The following is a 17855-nucleotide window of genomic DNA, read 5'->3' on the forward strand; positions in this document are numbered from 1 at the left end:
GAGAGGAACAAATCATGAGCAAACTATCCAAAAATCCCAACTCCTACTACCGGTACTACTACTACTACTACTAAAGAAAAGATTAAACACCCTCCCTGTTGCATATTTTACGATGATTTACGCGAAGCATAAATTTGTGCAAAAAAAAAAGTGAAGTAATAGAGAAATGGACGCTTGATATTTAACTGAGGCAAGAGTGATGGGACAAGTGACAGGGAGAGAAGGAGGAGGAGGAAGAGGAAGAGGAGGAGGAAGAGGAACTGGTGGTGAAGGAGGAGGATGATGGTGGCGAAGGAGAAGCAGGAATGGATGACAAAGGAAGAGTAGGAGGCGCTGGGAGTGGAGAAGAAGGGGAGTAGATTGTGTTAAAGAATTTGGAGAGAAAGGAGTAGAAGTGGATGGTGACAGGGGTTATGATTGAGGAAGGAAAGTTGAGAGATAATAGATAAGCAGTAGGATCAGGAATAGAAAGAGGAGGAGAAGTAATAAAGTAAATAAAGGAGAAGAAAGAGTAGTGGTATAGAATGTGGACGTGGAGAAAGAAGGAGAAGGGAAGGATGAGTAAGAGGGAGGAAGCAAATTTAAAGAAGGAAAAATAGGTGGTTGAGAAAGAAGTAGAGGCTGATTGGTGGTGGAAAGGGAAGGAAGAGTAGAAGGAGAAGGAAAAGGGGGACCAAGGGAGGGATTAAAGAGGGAAAGAGAGATGTTTGAGAGAGGCGGTGTTGATCGAGTAGAGGTTGGTGGTGGTGGAGGAAAGGAAGAGTAGGAGAAGGAGGAGGAAAAGGAGGGATGAAAGAGGGAAAGAGAAGTGTTTGAGAGAGGCGGTGTTGATCGAGTAGAGGCTGGTTGGTGGTGGAGAGGGAAGGAAGAGTGAAAGGTGGTGGAGGAGGAGGAGGAGAAGCAAAACAGGGATTAGAGAGGTGTTCGAGAAAGGTGTTGATCGAGTAGAGGCTGGTTGGTGGTGGAGAGGGAAGGAAGAGTGAAAGGTAGAGAAGGAGAAGGAAGGAAAGGTGGGAGAGGCGAGGGGTCACATACCTGTCGTCGCCACACCTGTAAATCGCCCACACACTCACCTTGACAGAATTCCTACGTTTTACTTTTATTATGAATATGAATTTTAATATCCTCTTTATCTCTCTCGTGTATGTTTTTCTCGTCTAGGCTTTTTACGTTTTCTTTTTAGCTTTCAATATTCCTTTTTTTAATTCTTTATGAACGTTTTATGATTTCGCTAAAGCCTTTATTGTAGGTTTTTCTCGTTTAAAACCAGAGATTCAAAACATGATATTCTCCGGTTGTAGGATTTAAAAGAGCTTTGATTATTATTGAAACGTTCGCTCTCTCTCTGTGTGTGTGTGTGTGTGTGTGTGTGTGTGTGTGTGTGTTTTATTTAAAAAGTGTTTGTATATTCAAGGTTATGGGGTTGAGAGAGAGAGAGAGAGAGAGAGAGAGAGTGTGTTTACGTTCACTGTCGGTCAGGTAAACATAACCAAACGTAACCTCGACTAATCCTGATTTGGCGTGTTTACCTGAGACTCAGAACCTCCTCCTCTTTCTCCTTTTCAATCTCTTCCCCTCTTCTATTTCCCTCCTTCGGTTAGTTTTCTTTCCCCTTCCATCATAATATTACCCTCGCCTCCTGCAAACACTTACCATCTTTTGCATATTTTTCTTCTATTCTTTACCTTCCTTCTTCTCTTCCTCCTCCCCCCCTTCAACCTCCTCTTTCTGCCCATTTGCTCATCCTTCCTTAAATCATTTTTTGCGCTTTTTATCAATATTCGCTCCAGTTCCTCTTCCAACTCTTCACCTCCATCTTCAACATCACCAACTCCTCCACCACCACCTCCTCCTTCACCACCACCACCTCTCTCACCTCCACCCATATCTTCATCTACGTTATCGACACATCAGCGTGGTATAACTAGCATGTCAATGGCGTTCGGTACTCTCAAGGAACAGAGCGGGAATGAATCACTGACCATTTAAGCTTATCGGAACCCAACAGTAATTACCATAAGCATTAAGATTTACCTTCCCTCACCGCCCCATGTGCACCAACCCGCCCCACCCTCCCTCGCGATTTTCTCCCGCCCACCCTCCCTCGCGAATATCCTCCCGCCCTCCGCCCCGCCCGCTGCCAGACGTAGGAGCAGCCAGCAGCGACATTCAATACTGCAGGTCATTTGTCCGTTTTCTTTTTAACGTGTGTGGTTATCTATATGCTAATGCGCCTTGTAATTAGTGAGAGAAAACGACAATGCTAAGTCTTTTACGTTTGACCTGTTTCGCTTATCTTTATTGATGCGGTATGGATGTCTAAGTACTTCCTCTGCAGTGTTTTTTTTTTTCATGTATTTTCATTTCATTTATTTTTGTGGTATTTATTTTCTTTCATTTGTCTTTCTCGTTGGAATTCATTTTGGTTTTATTGCGCGTTCATTCCCCCGTCATAATAATAACAATAATAATAATAATATGTTGTCGTAACTAAACCAAATATGTGTTGATGTCGTCCTTTTCTTTTGTGTATTTTAAAACGAATCTAAAAAAAAAAAAAACTATACAATTGAGCAAACTATAACACATATACTAGTCTTTCATTGGGTTTCCTTTCCAATTTGAAGCTAACGTAAAACTGTTCCCTTAAAAAATAGCGTTTACCATTGAATTATAAAACTGTAGCCCTACCCGGATACCTCACCGTCGAATGCTTACCTTGGTTTATAAAAGGTGGAATGGATGCCGTGCTCTGGGGCCAAACACGACCAGCCTCAGGAGATTAAAATGAAAAAGGAGGATAGAAAACGGAGTTGCTTGCATTACCTACCTCGGGGATCCCAAAGCACGCCTCCAAACAAACAATTTTGAATAGAAAAAAATAACAAAAAGGAGAGAGAGAGAGGGGGGAGGGGACTTACGGGGATGTTAGTTTCATTGGTTTTACAGTGTTCTCAGCATCATGGGTTTGGTCAGTCATAAAATAGATTAACATGTAAAGCGAGTGAGGAGGTGTATTTCAAGATGTTTCAAAGCTCTGATGGAGGAGTCTGTTATATATTCTATTTATAGTGTTCATCCCAGCGTCTCAACATAAAGGAGTTTGCTCAGTCATGTAAAATATCATATAAATAAGTGGGGAGGCGAAGTTCGAGGCGTTTCAAAATACTGCTGGAGGTGTTTGGGTTATTGTATTTATAGTTTAACCCCAGCATCTCAACATAATAAGGAGTTTGCTCAGTCATAAATTAGAGAAACATAGAAAACGAGTGAGGAGGCGCAGTTCAAGGTGGTCTAAAGTAATCCTGGAGGTGCCTTGTTAGTGTTCACCTAACTATATCAAGCAAGGCGGAGAGGACGATGACGAGGAGGAGGGTAATGAGAAGGAAGTAGATGCACAAGTCTTTCATAGAGTCGGATTCCTCTTTGCCGAGAACATACCGCTCCTCTTTAACTGATCTCGTTGTGGAACCTCTCCGCGTCCTCGTCATCCTCCACACAGCGTCCTTCGTGTCGTCCTCGTCATCTCCCCTTGAGCCTGACGATGAACTGTCGCTCTCGGACCCAGAGGAAGACACTGACTCGTTCTCGTCCCATCCGCTGTCCAAGTCCTCCTCGTGCAGACCCTCGACGCGCTGCCCTGGGCTTAAAACCGAGTCCTGAAGGAATGACATTGACGGAATAAAAACTTAGTCCATTTTGTTTTATGTAGGGTATCGGAGATGAGCTCTGAGGCCACGCGTTGCTATAGCATATGCTCTCATTATTGATAGAGGGACGTTGGGGGGAAGCATTTAAAGGCCCGTCTTGTGAGGTAGGGAAAGAGGAGGAGGAGGAGGAGGAGAAGGATGGATTATGCAGGATCAGTAGGAACGAGGAGGCGCATTGAGTGTGTGTGTGTGTGGTGTGTTGCTGGGGGTCGTTGTCTGTGCGTGTGGGGAATAATAATGACATAGTTACGATGATATAATCCAGAGTTGTCAGGGACTTAACGAGCTGACAGAGAGAGAGAGAGAGAGAGAGAGAGAGAGAGAGACAGAGAGAGGGGGATATACTCTCAAGAGCCTTTGCATGACCCAGCAACCACCATGATCACCACCCTCACCCCCTCACCACCATCGCCACCACCCACACCACAACCAAACACGTACCAACATACCACATTTTTTTCCTCCCAAACAAACTGCCTAATGATGCAAGAATTCAAATCAAGGGGAAAAAAATCACAACCACTCGTATACATCACACCCCATTCAAGGTTAACGAATAAATAACGCAAGTGAATAACGAATAATAATTTTCATATACTTAAGAACACGCGCCTGATACGTTTATTACCTACCTTGTTTCTCTGATGTATTGAAGAGTGGAATGAGGAAGGGGATATTAACATGGTAACTTCAGCGCTCCGTGTAACGAGAGAACTTATTAGATGAAGATGTATATGTGTTCAGTGTCTTTTGATGTAGCTCTGTGTGTGTGTGTGTGTGTGTGTGTGTGGTAACCGTGAGTAATGTAACAGATGGCCATACAAACCGACGTGCCAAATGAAAAGGATGGGAGGAAGGAGGGAGAGAGTGGGGGTGAAGGGGAGTATGAGGGGGCGTGGTGGTGGTGGTGGTGTTGGTGGTAAAGGAACTCCTCCCTCAGTCCAAACACTCCTCTCGTTGACACACGGAACGCCCCATCACCACCACCACCACCACCGTCATCAACACCACCACCACCACTACCACTACCACTAATGCCACAACCACCACCACTACTACTACTACTACTGCCACTAATTTTTCCCCCCTACTTTTACGAGAGCCTGTAACACTCCTCCTCCTCCTCCTCCTCCTCCTCCTCCTCCTCCTCCTATTGCAACCACCATCCCATTGTCATATTAACCACAATGCCACCACACACACACACACACACACACACACACACACACACACACAGTCATGGTCAAGGTTACGGGGCAGAAAGGGAGGGCGAGATAGAGAACAAAAAAAAGAGAGATAGCTTCGCGGCGTGTCCATCTTGAGAGTGTATGATGGCCGTCCACCTCACGCCAGTATGGAGAGAGAGAGAGAGAGAGAGAGAGAGAGAGAGAGAGAGAGAGAGAGAGAGAGAGACTACACAAGAAACTAATCAAATGCCTGACAATTGATATATGGGCTTTACGCAATTATGAGATTTAGAATAGATAAAAAAAGATAAAATATGGTAGATAAAAAAGATAATGTGTGTGTGCAGGGGGATTGAGAGAGAGAGAGAGAGAGAGAGAGAGAGAGAGAGAGAGAGAGAGAGAGAGAGAGAGAGAGAGAGAGAGAGAGTTTGTACTGTGGTTATATATAATCAATCGTACCCGATAAAGTGACATTTGAGAACCCTTTTGTTTGAGAGAGAGAGAGAGAGAGAGAGAGCTGGGCCACTTCCAAAACCAGCAGGAGCGCGGAAATAAACCGATAGACAGACAGACAGACAGGTCGATGCCTTCAACCCTTAACACCTACCACACCTTTTGCCAATATCGTGAATGCACCTGTTCTGTCCTGCCTCCCTTACCTGCCTCCCCCTCCCTATCTCCCTCTCCCTTTCCTCCCTTTCTCTTGCCTCGCCTCTCCCTTGTCTCCCTCTCTCTTGCCTCCCTTTCCCTACCTCCTCCTCCCTCTCCTTCCTTTCCCCTCCATTCCCTCCCTTTCCCTTGCCTCCCTCTACCCTTACCTCCACCTTCGTTGCCTCCCTTTCTCCTCTCCCCTTACCTTCTCCCCCTCCATTTCCTCATCTTCCCTTGCCACCCTTTCACTCTCCCTTTTCCTCCCTCCCTCTCTCCCTTGCATCCCTCTGCCTCCCCTCACTTCCTCTTTTCCTAGCGGATTCGATTTATCTTTAACTTTTTCTCTCTCTCTCTCTCTCTCTCTCTCTCTCTCTCTCTCTCTCTCTCCTGTATTCTTTTCCTTCCTTTCTTTCTTTCTTTCCTTCTTTCTGTACGTAATACATTTATCACTTGCTTCCCTCTGTTTCTCTTCTTCTCCTCCTCTCTCTTTGCCTAATACACTTTTTCCCTTTTTCTCCTTTCATGAAGTCTCATTAAAAAAAGATAACCTGGTACTTTCCTTTCATCCCTCTCCGCTCCCCTTGAAGTCAATCCTCTCAGTCACACTCTGTCGCATTGCCTTTGTTCTTTACCTAATTACCTTCCTGATATCCACTTCCTGCCCTTCTTCCTCCACCTCGTCTCATTAAACATACCTAACGGGTTCCCATTCAGCTTCCATCCATTCGTGTCTCCTCCACCTTCCTTCCTCCTTCCCCACTCTCCTCTCTATCCAACTCCAGTACCTAACACATCCCCCTCTTCCCCCAACACCCCTTTCATCGTCCTCTACCCCCTCCGTCCCTCCCCGTCATCACAACACTCCTCGCGTGCTTGTCTGTCGCGAGGGAAATGGCTGGGTTGGCATAATTTGGGGTTTGGTCACGCATTCTCGACCCCTCTGTGGCTTTGGGGGTCATGGGGTGGTGTGGGGTGATGGTGCAGGGTGTGGTTGGGTGGGCGGTGGGGGTGAATAATTATGGTGGTGAGGGAAGGATTGTGGTGATGGGGTGGAGTTGTTGGTGGGGAATGTTAGTAGTGGTGGTGATTGTGGTGGTGGGGTGGGTGGATTGGGGTAGTGGTGGTGGTGTTATTTTTTTCTTTATTTTTTGTTTTGGTGGTGGTTATGAAATCCCGTCAGAGGTAAAAAGGTTTGTTCTAATGTTTTCTTGAATCTTGATGTCTCGGTGTTGTGTTTGTGCCTCTTGGATCGTGTAGTTTTGAGTTTGACGTATATTAACTGCCTCGGGGTTGAGTTAGATTGACTTGGGTAAGGTCGGTTCTGGATAAGATTGACTTGGGTTGATGGCAGGAATTTGTAATATTATGGTTCCGTCAGCCTAACCACACCCAACCTCACTACCCATGAAAAACTTAACCTTTTCTTGAATGTGATTATGGTATTGGCAATCACAAGACTACCGAGCCTGTTCCACACGTCCACCACTCATAGTAAACAAATTCTTATGCTTACCTGTATATGGGAGACTATTTTGTTACTCGTGACTCACTTTTAAATCCTTCATGTGTTATATCATCCCACGACCCGTTCATTAGTATTGTCAGTAACTTAAATGATTTCTCGTGCATATATGGAACATCATGCTAACTTTCGTATATAAAGAAAAAATCCTCTGCATCTTCGCCTCAAACACTATTATTTGTTTTTCCTCGTTCCTCTTTCGTGCCGTGCTTGCCTCAGCTTCGTGTGCTGTGGGTGTTGGTGAGTTTTGGCGCAATGCTTCCTGCGGTGGCTCAGGGCTCGCCAGCACGCAACCCTCGGCCTGCCACGCGTCCCGCCGCGGCCCAGGGAGGCGAGATATGTAATAAGGAGTGTGGGCCGAGCAGGAGGAGGGGAGAGGAGGAGACGCACGCACTCCCATCAACATCCACCCACACACACACACACACACACACACAAACGCTTGCTCACTCGCCTTCAGCCTTGTTTTGTATCGTAGGAGTAAAAAAAAGACAGCTGATGGTCGTATAGCGAAAGAGCAATGTATAGGTCAATGAAAACTACTACTACTACTACTACTACTACTACTACTACTACTACTACTACTACCTTCAACAAATCCACACACACGTAATTTCCAATCCAAAAAGAACCTTATCACAGCCATTTAATAGATCGAGATAAGAGACAGAAAGGGTAGTCCATTTAATAATTCCACAACCCCTTTTTTTTTATTCATCTTCCACTCGCCTTTTAACCAGTCGGAGGCGCCCACATGAGAACAGGTTACCATGATGAGCGGACAGACAGGTAGGCAAAGAATGGACAGGTATGCAGAGGTATAATAATAAATACAAGTCGACGGTTTACTGAGAATTGCGATTTTTTGTATTTAGTTTTATTTTTTTGCATCTTTTTTTCTTCGAAGGGTTGCACAAGAACAGGTTATCCAATTATCTTTTCTTTCTTTCTCCTTCGTAAGTTGTTGAGGGTTTTACTTTCGTTTCCTGAAGAGTTTAAAGCGAGAGGTATTTCAATGCTTATCTCCGTCTCTTTCTTCTTCGTCTTCCTGTTCTTTTTTATCTTCTTTTTCTTCTTTTTCATTTTCTTTATCATCTTTTTCTTCCTTCTTCTTCTCCTTCATCTTCTTCTTTCTCCTCTTTTCCTTTCCTTTCCTTCTTTTCTCTCTCTCTCTCTCTCTCTCTCTCTCTCTCTCTCTCTCTCTCTCTCTCTCTCTCTCTCTCTCTCACCCACCCGTCCATGATTTTACTAACATTTCCTTAAACAATACAAGTAGAGACATTTCGAACAGTCATCCCCTTTAGTTTGACGAGCCTCGGTTTTCTCTCATGGCATCGTTCCTAATGAGTTCCGTTGCTTATTTGGACTTGATGTGACATGATTTATACGTTGGATTTCACCTGATCATGCGTTTAGTTGCTGATAATTTGTTCCTTAAACGTCTGGCCATTAATCTTGTCGGACTTGTTATTGGTTTATTATTTATTTTTACTGAGTATTCCGAAAGTCAGAGAGAATCGCAAAATGTTTATAGGCAAGGAAAATTCATGAGCTCGTAATCCGCCTGTCTTTAATTCAACGTGTCTAGATTTTTAATAGCAAGATTGGAGTGATTAAAAAACGAGAAATACTAGCTAAGTGCTTTCTGTTTTCCTGTTCCCAGAGCTAATAAAAAAAGGAAGGATTTACGAACAAATATTTAGAATAGCCTCGAAACTTTCCATTCCTTTAGATTCTGGCATAGTATAAGAATATTGTCATTGTAGTAGTAGTAGTAGTAGTAGTAGTAGTAAAAGTAGTAGTAGTAGTAGTATTGTATTGTTAGAATGGCGAATCTGATCCTGTTTGACCCGCTCGTAACAATTCTGCACCGCCTTTGCCTCCGCCGCTGCCCCGGAGAATAACTTATGTGGGCAATTATCTTTCAAATCAGATGTTTTTTTCTCTCGCGGTCAATTAATGTAACCTGTCAGGCGGGTGGCTCGTGGAATTGCTAATGGCGAGTGTCTTGAGGCGGAGATAACGTACGAGGATTAGCTGCTGTTCCTGTTTATTATTATTATTATTATTATTATTATTATTATTATTATTATTATTATTATGGTATTACTCCTGCTCCTCCTCCTCCTCCTCCTCCTCGTTCTCCTTTTCCTCCTCTTCCTCGTCTTTCTTCCTCCTCCTCCTCGTCCTCGTCTTCCTCTTCATCCTCCTTCTCGTCCTCCTCCTCCTCCTCCTCGTCTTCCAACTTCCCGTCCTACTACTACTACTACTACTACTACTTATGCAATTCCAAACTAACCTCTATTTCCCTCTCACTGTGTCCGTGTTCCCATCCCTCGCACGGGCGGCTAATGCGTTTCGGCGGCGGTAAACGGGCTGTGCATCGATTAATTACGCCGAGCCAAGTACCGCCCTCTTAGACTCGTTGAGGTGCGGTCTGTTTGTCTTCCTTTAGCCGACCAACTCCCTCGTGCAGAACCTTCTTTGCGTGGCGTTAAAGCTCTCTTTCTCTCCTTTCTCTCTAAGGGTTGAAATGGCAAGCAAGCGAACTGAAAGAAAGAGAGAGAGAGAGTAGAAGAAAAAAGAACTTGTCTCCTTAAACATTCATTTTTTCTTATCTTTCTTTCTCTCCTCTCTCTCTCTCTAAGTGTTGAAATGGCAAGCAAGCGAACAGAAAGAAAGAGAGAGAGAGAGAGAGTAGAAGAAGAGAAAAGAACTTGTCTCCTTAAACATTCATTTTTTCTTATCTTTCTTTCTCTCCTCTCTTCTTCTTCTCCGCTCTCTTTCTCTCCTCTCTCTCCTTATACATTCATTATTTTACCTCCCTTCTCGTCTCTTCACTCTTTTGAACTTTCCGTGGCGTTGAAGCGGCGGGCAAGTTAACAGAAGAAAGAAGGAAAAGAAAAAAAATAGTCTCCTTATATCTACGTTCATTTTCCACCTCCCTTTCTCCTCTCCTCTTTCTCTCCTCTCCGTTGGCGTTGAAGCAGCAAACAAGCGAACAGGAAGAGGGGGAAAAAACGAGTATTCTCAACACACGCACATTTCTTGAGGCTTTCGTTCAGGTTGTGTCAGTATTTCCATGGGGTGTTTCATGAGCCTAGTGGTAGTTTGACGAGGCTTCTGCGCTCTGAATAGGACAAAGCACTACGATAACCCGACTGTATAATCTCATTTGTAGCCCTTGAAAATGTTTGTTCTTAGAGCCGAGAGCGTTTGAGAATAACGAACAGAATAGTTACACAGAAAGAGATTAGTGAAAGGAACAGATTACAGGGGAAGTTAGTCTTTTTAAACGTTTCATTTTTTTCTTTACCTCCCTCTCTCTCTTCTCTCCTTATTCTCTCCACTTTCTTGATAAGGGAGTAGCTGTGAGTCATTTTAGGAAGTTATTTATTTATTTTTTCTTCGTAAGAGATAAGCGCAAACTTGGGGTCCTGGTGGGGGGGTGGGAGAGAGAGAGAGAGAGAGAGAGAGAGAGAGAGAGAGAGAGTATATTGTGTGTGTGTGTGTGTGTGTGTGCAAGTTTAATATCCCGCCGTGCATGCAAATGAACGTAACATGACAGTGGCGAATGGCGAGGAAAAGGATGTGGGAGAGGAAGGAAGAGGAAGGAAGGAAGGAAGAGAAGAAAGAAAGGAAGGAAGGAAGAGAAGAGAAGGAAGGAAGGAAGGAAGGAAGTCGGTTGGCAAAGGTTTTCCATCCACACCACTGTTAACACACACACACACACACACACACACACACACACACACACACACACACACACACATCAACCCTCCACCCCCACCCCAACCCACATGCACGATCTATCAAATTAATGTGTGGTTTTAGCAACAATCTACTTCTACCTCCCTCTCCCTTCCCTCCTGCTCCCCCCCAACCCAGACACTCACCATATGTGGACCAACTCTTCCTCATAGAAACAGTTAGTATTTACACCTTCAGGGTACAAACTATTACTCACTGTCCGCAAGAAAAAAAGATAAAAAAACGACTGGCCCTTGTTCATACCCTCGTCTCGGCTCCTTGGTTACAGAACAGCCTCCTCTAACACACCTCAGTGCCCCCAATGGAAGCTAAACAGAGCACCTCCTTAACCCGGTAGCAGCGACGGGCCAAATTTGTGGCTTTACCGTGTACCAGCGATGGGCCAAATTTGTGCCATGATATAAACCTCCCAAGATAGATGATGCATAAACTGATCACATATGCGTTGATATATATTATGAAATGGTTTGCGTGAGTGATGATGATTCTTTCTCATTATTTTGCTTAGAGGGGCCTTTAACCTAACCTAACCTAACCTAAGAAACATGACCCCGCAGCTACCGGGTTAAAGTAAACAGATGGAATGGGGTGTGTTTGCATGTGTGTGTGTGTGTGTGTGTGTTTATCGTCGCCCCTGTTTACACTCTAAGGGTCTGAGGCTACATGTAGAGGGCCATATTTTTAAACATTTCTGCGCCCAAGAACACGTAATTTACTAGTCTTTCGTGGGAGTTTAAGGCATTTCCAGAGGTATCTTTATGACCCTGGTGGTAGTCTGAGCCTTTTTCTGTACGGTGAACCTTAAAGAACACTCATTAGAACTCGATTAACCTCCTATTTGGCCTCTGGAAATAGTTGGTGTAAGGGGTGGGAGCATTTGACAGTACCAACCAGAGTCCCTTCAACCGCCTCTCCGTCTGCCTCGTCTCTTGGGAGCTGGAAGGCAAGACACTGACGGATCTGTGTTTGTGTGTGTTTGTCTCATCACTCGTTTGCACTGTAAGGCTTCTGCGCTACGTGATGATCCGTTTGTTATTTGTTTTAAGAGCTTTCCATGGCTGTCTTGAGGGAGCTTTTGGATGACCCCTGTACGTAGTGGCGCAGGCGAATTTTATTTATAGTCTATCCTCCTGCATTGCCGTAGGAACTGGAAGGCAACAGAAAAATGGACCTGCTTGTGTATGTGTGTGTGTGTCTCTTGTCTCCGTTACACCCGTCTACACAATGAGAATATCATGCTATATTAAGACCCCCTCCAAGTACCCTCTTCTCCTGCATTGTGTCTAAGAAACCAGAAGACAAAAGACAGACGGATTCAGACCATAACGTTTCTCTAGCGGTAGAATTATGCTTTATGAGACGCCCTTCTTAACCTTCTACCTGCATTGTGTCAAGGGAAAGAAAGGACAATAGACGATTAAGCTACACTAAGGTCCCTTTTAAGAAGCCTCCTCCTGCATTGTGTCTAATGTCAGGACTAACGCACCCACATTTGATAAGGCTTTCGTAGAGGTTATGAGTGTTTCCGTTTGTAGTTTTATGGCCCTAGTGATAATGTGATAAGGAGTCCGCACCATGAATGTGGAAATGGGGCTTGGCTAGAGGTTGTGAGTATTTCCTTGGGTAGTTCTATAAGCTCAGTGATGGTCAGATCAGATCAGATGTAGTCCCGGGATATGCCTTTCCAACGGCTCCCGGATTTTCTATTCACTCAATGCCAATGTTCTCGTGCTTTAACTCTGATTTTCTTTTTCAATATTAACTTGACATCTAGTTTTTTATCACTGGTTTTGCTCCTGTGTTTTAACCTCCTGAATTCTTTGGTTGGTATTATAAAACACACTCGCTTCTCACATCAGCTATTTCTAAAGGTCAAAGAGTGGGTCAGTCGGGTTCTAATGAGTGTTTCTTCAGGTTCACGGTACAGAAGAAGACTCACACTACCACCAGGGTCATAAAACTACCCCTGGAAATGCCCACAACTCCTACGAAAGCCTTGTCAAATATGTGTTCTTGGGCTGCGATTTGTCTTGTAATACGACCCAAAGTCTTTTCTTCCAGAGTTTTTTTTAAGTAATTTTTCCTTTCTTAATAACGCTGCTGCACCATGAACGTTGAAAACACTCACGACTAAGCTCTTTTGTGACCTCTAAAAATATTTCTCGTGACTGAAGAACAAGAGAGCTACAGACAAATTTAATCAACGGTTATAGTCAAGTTTAACGAGATAATTAAGCCTTCTAACCGTCTGTTTCTTGCCTCCGTCTCGCTGTTCCTGGGCGTGGGCAGCGTCCATGCTTAGCTCGTCCGAACATCCCGCCAGATCTCTTTACCATCTTTGCAGTTTAAGGAGCGAATGTAAACACCGACGCGCGTGATATTTCCTTGATGTAGTTGTTGGAGAAGTTTTTGCATTGGGCGTTGCATCTTGGGAGTGCATCGGCCCCTCTCTGTCCCTGCTATCCTACTCTGCCCTTCCCCTATCCCTCTCCGTCTCCCCCTCGCCATCTCTCTCTTCCCCATTGTGTCTCGCCCCCAAGCCTCGGTGTTGAGTGTCAAGGGGAAGCTAAAGTATCACGCCCACTTTGCTGATGCCTCCTCGCCCTTTGGTTCACCGCCGCCGAGCTTTGGTGGTGCCACTCCGAGTATTGTTTACCCGACCGCGGCCCTTGAGCGATGATGGATTCTCGTCGCCTTGGCCTTTGATGGTTACAGACCCCGGTCGTTGATCCGCCTGCCACTGACCGCTGACGAATGCTGGGAACTCGTCTGCATCTCCTTCCCGACCCCTGCGACGCGAAAAAATGAGGAGAAAACGATCAGTGCAGAAATATGAAGAGAGACAAGAAAGAAAACGGAGAGAGGAACATGGGATGATACTGGGGATTAGTGTGAACGATGAAATGACGAAAGATTGAACGGGAGATGTAAGAAAACGACCAGTGGAAAAAGTACTAGATGGGAGACGAGAGAGAAGACGAAGGAGAGAGTAATACAAGTTGGCAGTAGGATTTAGTGGGAACGAAGAACTGAAGAAAGATAGAACGAAAGAGAGAGAAAAGAAAACGGCGTACGCTAAAAGAAAATGAGAAAGATGCGAGAGAAAACGGAGACGACAAAACAGAAAATGGAATGTGGTTTGGCGACAGCAGGGAAACTAAAAAAAAGAAAGAACAGTAGAAAGATATGAAGAGAAAACCACTTACAATAATATAAAGAGAATAGGTCGTGAGAGAAAATGAAAACACAAACGGAAGATAGAGTGGAGTTTAGAGGAACATAGAAAACCAACCAAGACATGAGAAGAAAACGAAACACGCAACAAAACAAATGCAGAAGACACCAAATCGAAGAATGATAGGTCGGTCCCGGCGCACGGAGACCTCACCCGGTTATGGTTTAATGAAGGATCGCGGATGAAGAATGGTTTAAACACTATCGCGCTGTCGCCGTCACCGCCTCGAACATCCGCGGGTCACCTCCATTATCCGAGTCTGGCACCATTTATTATCCTGAGCCTCCCTCCGCCGGGGTTATCGGGGGCGAGGGGCGCGGGCAGCAGTGCGGGAATGGTGCGGCTGGTGAGCGTTCGACCAACCCACCGTCCTCCCGCAGTGCTTTTCCGATGGCTCCTGGCGATAAAAGGCTAACGCAGGACCAGTTTACCGCGCGGAAGGATCACCCGGAACAGGTTACCGAGCGGGACGGCCTTGGCAACGCGTCCTCTCTCCCCTCTCGTGCCCCTCGCCTCTCCTGCCCACCGTGAACCCAGTCTCCTCTCTCCCTCTCCTTTCCCCCTTCCGCGTCCCAAGCCCCTCCCCGACTCCCAGACATACAGTTCATGTTGATTGTAGATCCCACCACCACCACCACCACCACCACTGCTGTACCAAGACCAGCAATGTATTCAACAGCAACAGTAGCGTAACTTTCCACATTCCACCTCAACCATAGACATTCATAGTACTAACGAACTCCATAACATCACAATACCGTAAGACTTCGCCACAGCTACATTTTTATTCCTCTGTTTTCTTTTCCTTTCACTTTTTCTCTTCCCTTAATTTTTTACCCAACAACAACCACTACCTCCATTTTATCCTTCTTTTTCCCGTAAGTCTGACAACCACCACAGCAACCACTATTTTTATTTTATCCCACCAACCTCAGGGCGTATACAACATTTAGGCCTACCAACACAACCCTCTTTTTTTTTCTTAGCATACCAAGACGAACTTTTTACCACCATCTCATTCTCAAGGCCACTCACTCCTCTTCCCGTCTTGCTTATTTAGAACTACGAGTCTCCTTTTATTGCTCTCTGTATTCACGTGATTTCTATTTATGTATTTATCTGTTCATTTATGTATTTAGTATTTTTTGAGTGTGTGTGTTTAGTATTTCTCGTCATCCTCATCGTTCGTTACTGATTCGCCACGGACCATCTTCAATGCATCCTCTATTTTCTTTCACATTTCGTTTATAGTTCTCGTATCATATTTCCGCAGCTTGAAGTCTCCCGCTGTTCTTCATCCCTTAACTTGTACATAAATCTTCTCCTGTCCAAATATTTCCAGAAGTGTAAAAAGCTTTCTACTTAAGTAATCTAACTAAGCTCGTGGCCAAGGCCATCTCGAGCTGTGAGAACGAGAAGATAAAAAAAAGAGCAAAGTGAAATTAGACCTGCAACCCGACGCGTCCCTATCTGAGTAGCACGTAAGAGAGACAACAGCAAGAAAACGCAGAGTGAAACGCAACCCATGGAACCCAATACGTCCTTAGATGCATAGTACATAAGAGATAAGGAAAGTAGTGTGAAACCAAAGCTGAAAACCAGTTCGCCCTTATCACTTCGAAGCCCACGGAACCCAGTACGTCCTTAGATGCATAGTACATAAGAGATAAGGAAAGCATTGTGAAACCAAAGCTAAAAACCAGTTCGTCCTTATCACTTTAGCACGTATACGAGAGCCTTGACTTGACGGCCCCGCGATGTGGATATTCGAAGAGAACAGCGTGACGGTGCGGCCCTCAGGTAAGATGCGTCCAGGTACACCAGTGGACCTGTTCTCGGCATGGCTGATCCTCGCCACTTGTCTCAGGCAGGCAGCGGCGGCCTAGTGGATGGCGACAAGCTATAGAAGAAAAGGCAACATTCTTTACGTCTCATTTTTGTTTACGTAACGGTTCCGCCTACTCAGTGTGACTGCCGTATGCTGTTAACTTTATTATTATGTACATATTTTGACCAGCGGTTAGTGAATGCTACGAATGGAGGTCGAGAGTAGATTTTGTTTGACCAGGTGGTACAATTTTTGACGCCCACCTGCTTAGTGTGTCAGCCCTCGAGGAAGAGAATTTTTGTTGCACTTTTCCTGCTTCATAAAGTTTTTCTCTTAGATCTGATTTTCTTAGGCCATGAGGTTTGCTCCGTAGCCAGCCACCATTTCCTTTTGCACATAATTGTCCGCCTCTGTCAGTGTTGCACAGCAGTTCGTGGCCAGAACGTCTGCTTACCCCCAACCCCTTCCTGCTCTAGGCACGCCATGACCATGTATATAGAATTTGGTAACTGGGCAGTCAGATTTACTTCACATCATAAAAGTCAAACCAAGTCAACACACAATTGCCTGTTAACAGTACAAAACATCACACTGTATTACTTTAAAACCACTTAATAAAAAAAAAAACAGTTAAGAGTAAGTAATACTAATTTACAATTCCCTAAGTAAAAAAAGTGGAGCCCAAGCAAGCAGTAAATAAAAAAGACATTAAGAAAGAAAATATGAATAAAAATCAACCAAATCCCTGACCCGGAATGAATGAGCAGGCTTTGGGTGATGTGTGTCGGGCGGCGGGACGGGAGCAGCGATACCCGTGAGAGTGAGTGAGTGTTTGTGGCATGCTGGCTCGGCCTCACTAATGCCTGACTGTGTTCTCTCCGCAGGGAAGACGCTGTGTGAGTACTGCGCCAAGAAGTGCTCCGGGGAGGTGCTTCGCGTGCAGGAGAAGTACTTCCACATCAACTGCTTCAAATGTCACAGTAAGTTGCGGGGAAGGGGAAAAAGTTGGAAAGTTTCGTTTAGTCGGCGCAACATCTGTGGTCATATGCCGGAGAGTGCGGGGAAGGGAAGGCTTTAAGAGGGTTCAGGAGGGGCGAAGGAGAGAAGGGAGAAGAATGTAGCGTTGAGAAAGAGCAAGAGATGGAAAAAGAGGAATGCAGAGTTGAGAGAGGAAGAATACTATTGAGATGAGAAAGGAAGAAGAGATGGAGAAAATAAATATACAGTTGAGAAAGAAAACAGAGATAGAGGAAGAGGAATATTGAGTTTAGAAAGGAAGAAGAGATGGAGAAAAAGGAATGTCCAGTTGAGAAAGAGAAAAGAGATCAAGATAGAGGAATATACAGTTAAAAGAGGGAGGAAAAGAGAAAGGAGAGAAACGGTTAGGGCTGAGAGGGAGGGAGAGAGAAGAAGGCATTTCAAAGGGAGGCAAAAGGGAGAGAATAGAGGCAGGCAGGGAGGGAGAAAGGGAGAAAGGGAACGGCTGAGGAAAAGGGGGAAGTGGAAGAGGATTGAAGGAGGAGGAGAGAGGTGGAAGGAGAAGTAAAGGGATGGAAAAGGGAGAAAGAAGAAGAGGGAAGAAGGTTAAGATTGAAGGAAAGGGAAGGAAAAGATGAAGAAAGGATGAGAGAGAGAGAGAGAGAGAGAGAGAGAGAGAGAGAGAGAGGGGTAAGGGTCAGCGGTTGGGGCATGTCTGGGTATGAATGAGGATTAGGCAATGCTGTTTTTTGTAGTACTGAGAGAGAGAGAGAGAGAGAGAGAGAGAGAGAGAGGGGCGGGGATGGCAACAGACAAACAAACAAGTGGATGGGAGGCTTATCTTTGGTATTAATAGGGTTCATTGCTCTCTCTCTCTCTCTCTCTCTCTCTCTCTCTCTCTCTCTCTCTCAAATCATTATGTCGCCTAATGACTAAAATATAGATAGATAGATTGAGAGAGAGAGAGAGAGAG

At 44.9% G+C, this 17855-nt stretch overlaps 1 protein-coding gene across 1 annotated transcript in view; it reads left to right on the forward strand.

Moving 5' to 3' along the window:
- LOC126987488 (actin-binding LIM protein 1-like) overlaps positions 1-17855 on the forward strand; it is a 110381-nt gene that overhangs the window by 37585 nt on the left and 54941 nt on the right. Inside the window, exon 3 of the mRNA XM_050844454.1 lies at positions 16789-16884. Coding sequence (XP_050700411.1) covers positions 16789-16884 — 96 coding nt within the window. The remainder of the gene's footprint in view (positions 1-16788; positions 16885-17855) is intronic.

Source organism: Eriocheir sinensis, chromosome 65 (assembly GCF_024679095.1).
Source record: "Eriocheir sinensis breed Jianghai 21 chromosome 65, ASM2467909v1, whole genome shotgun sequence".
Classification (NCBI taxonomy): domain Eukaryota; kingdom Metazoa; phylum Arthropoda; class Malacostraca; order Decapoda; family Varunidae; genus Eriocheir; species Eriocheir sinensis.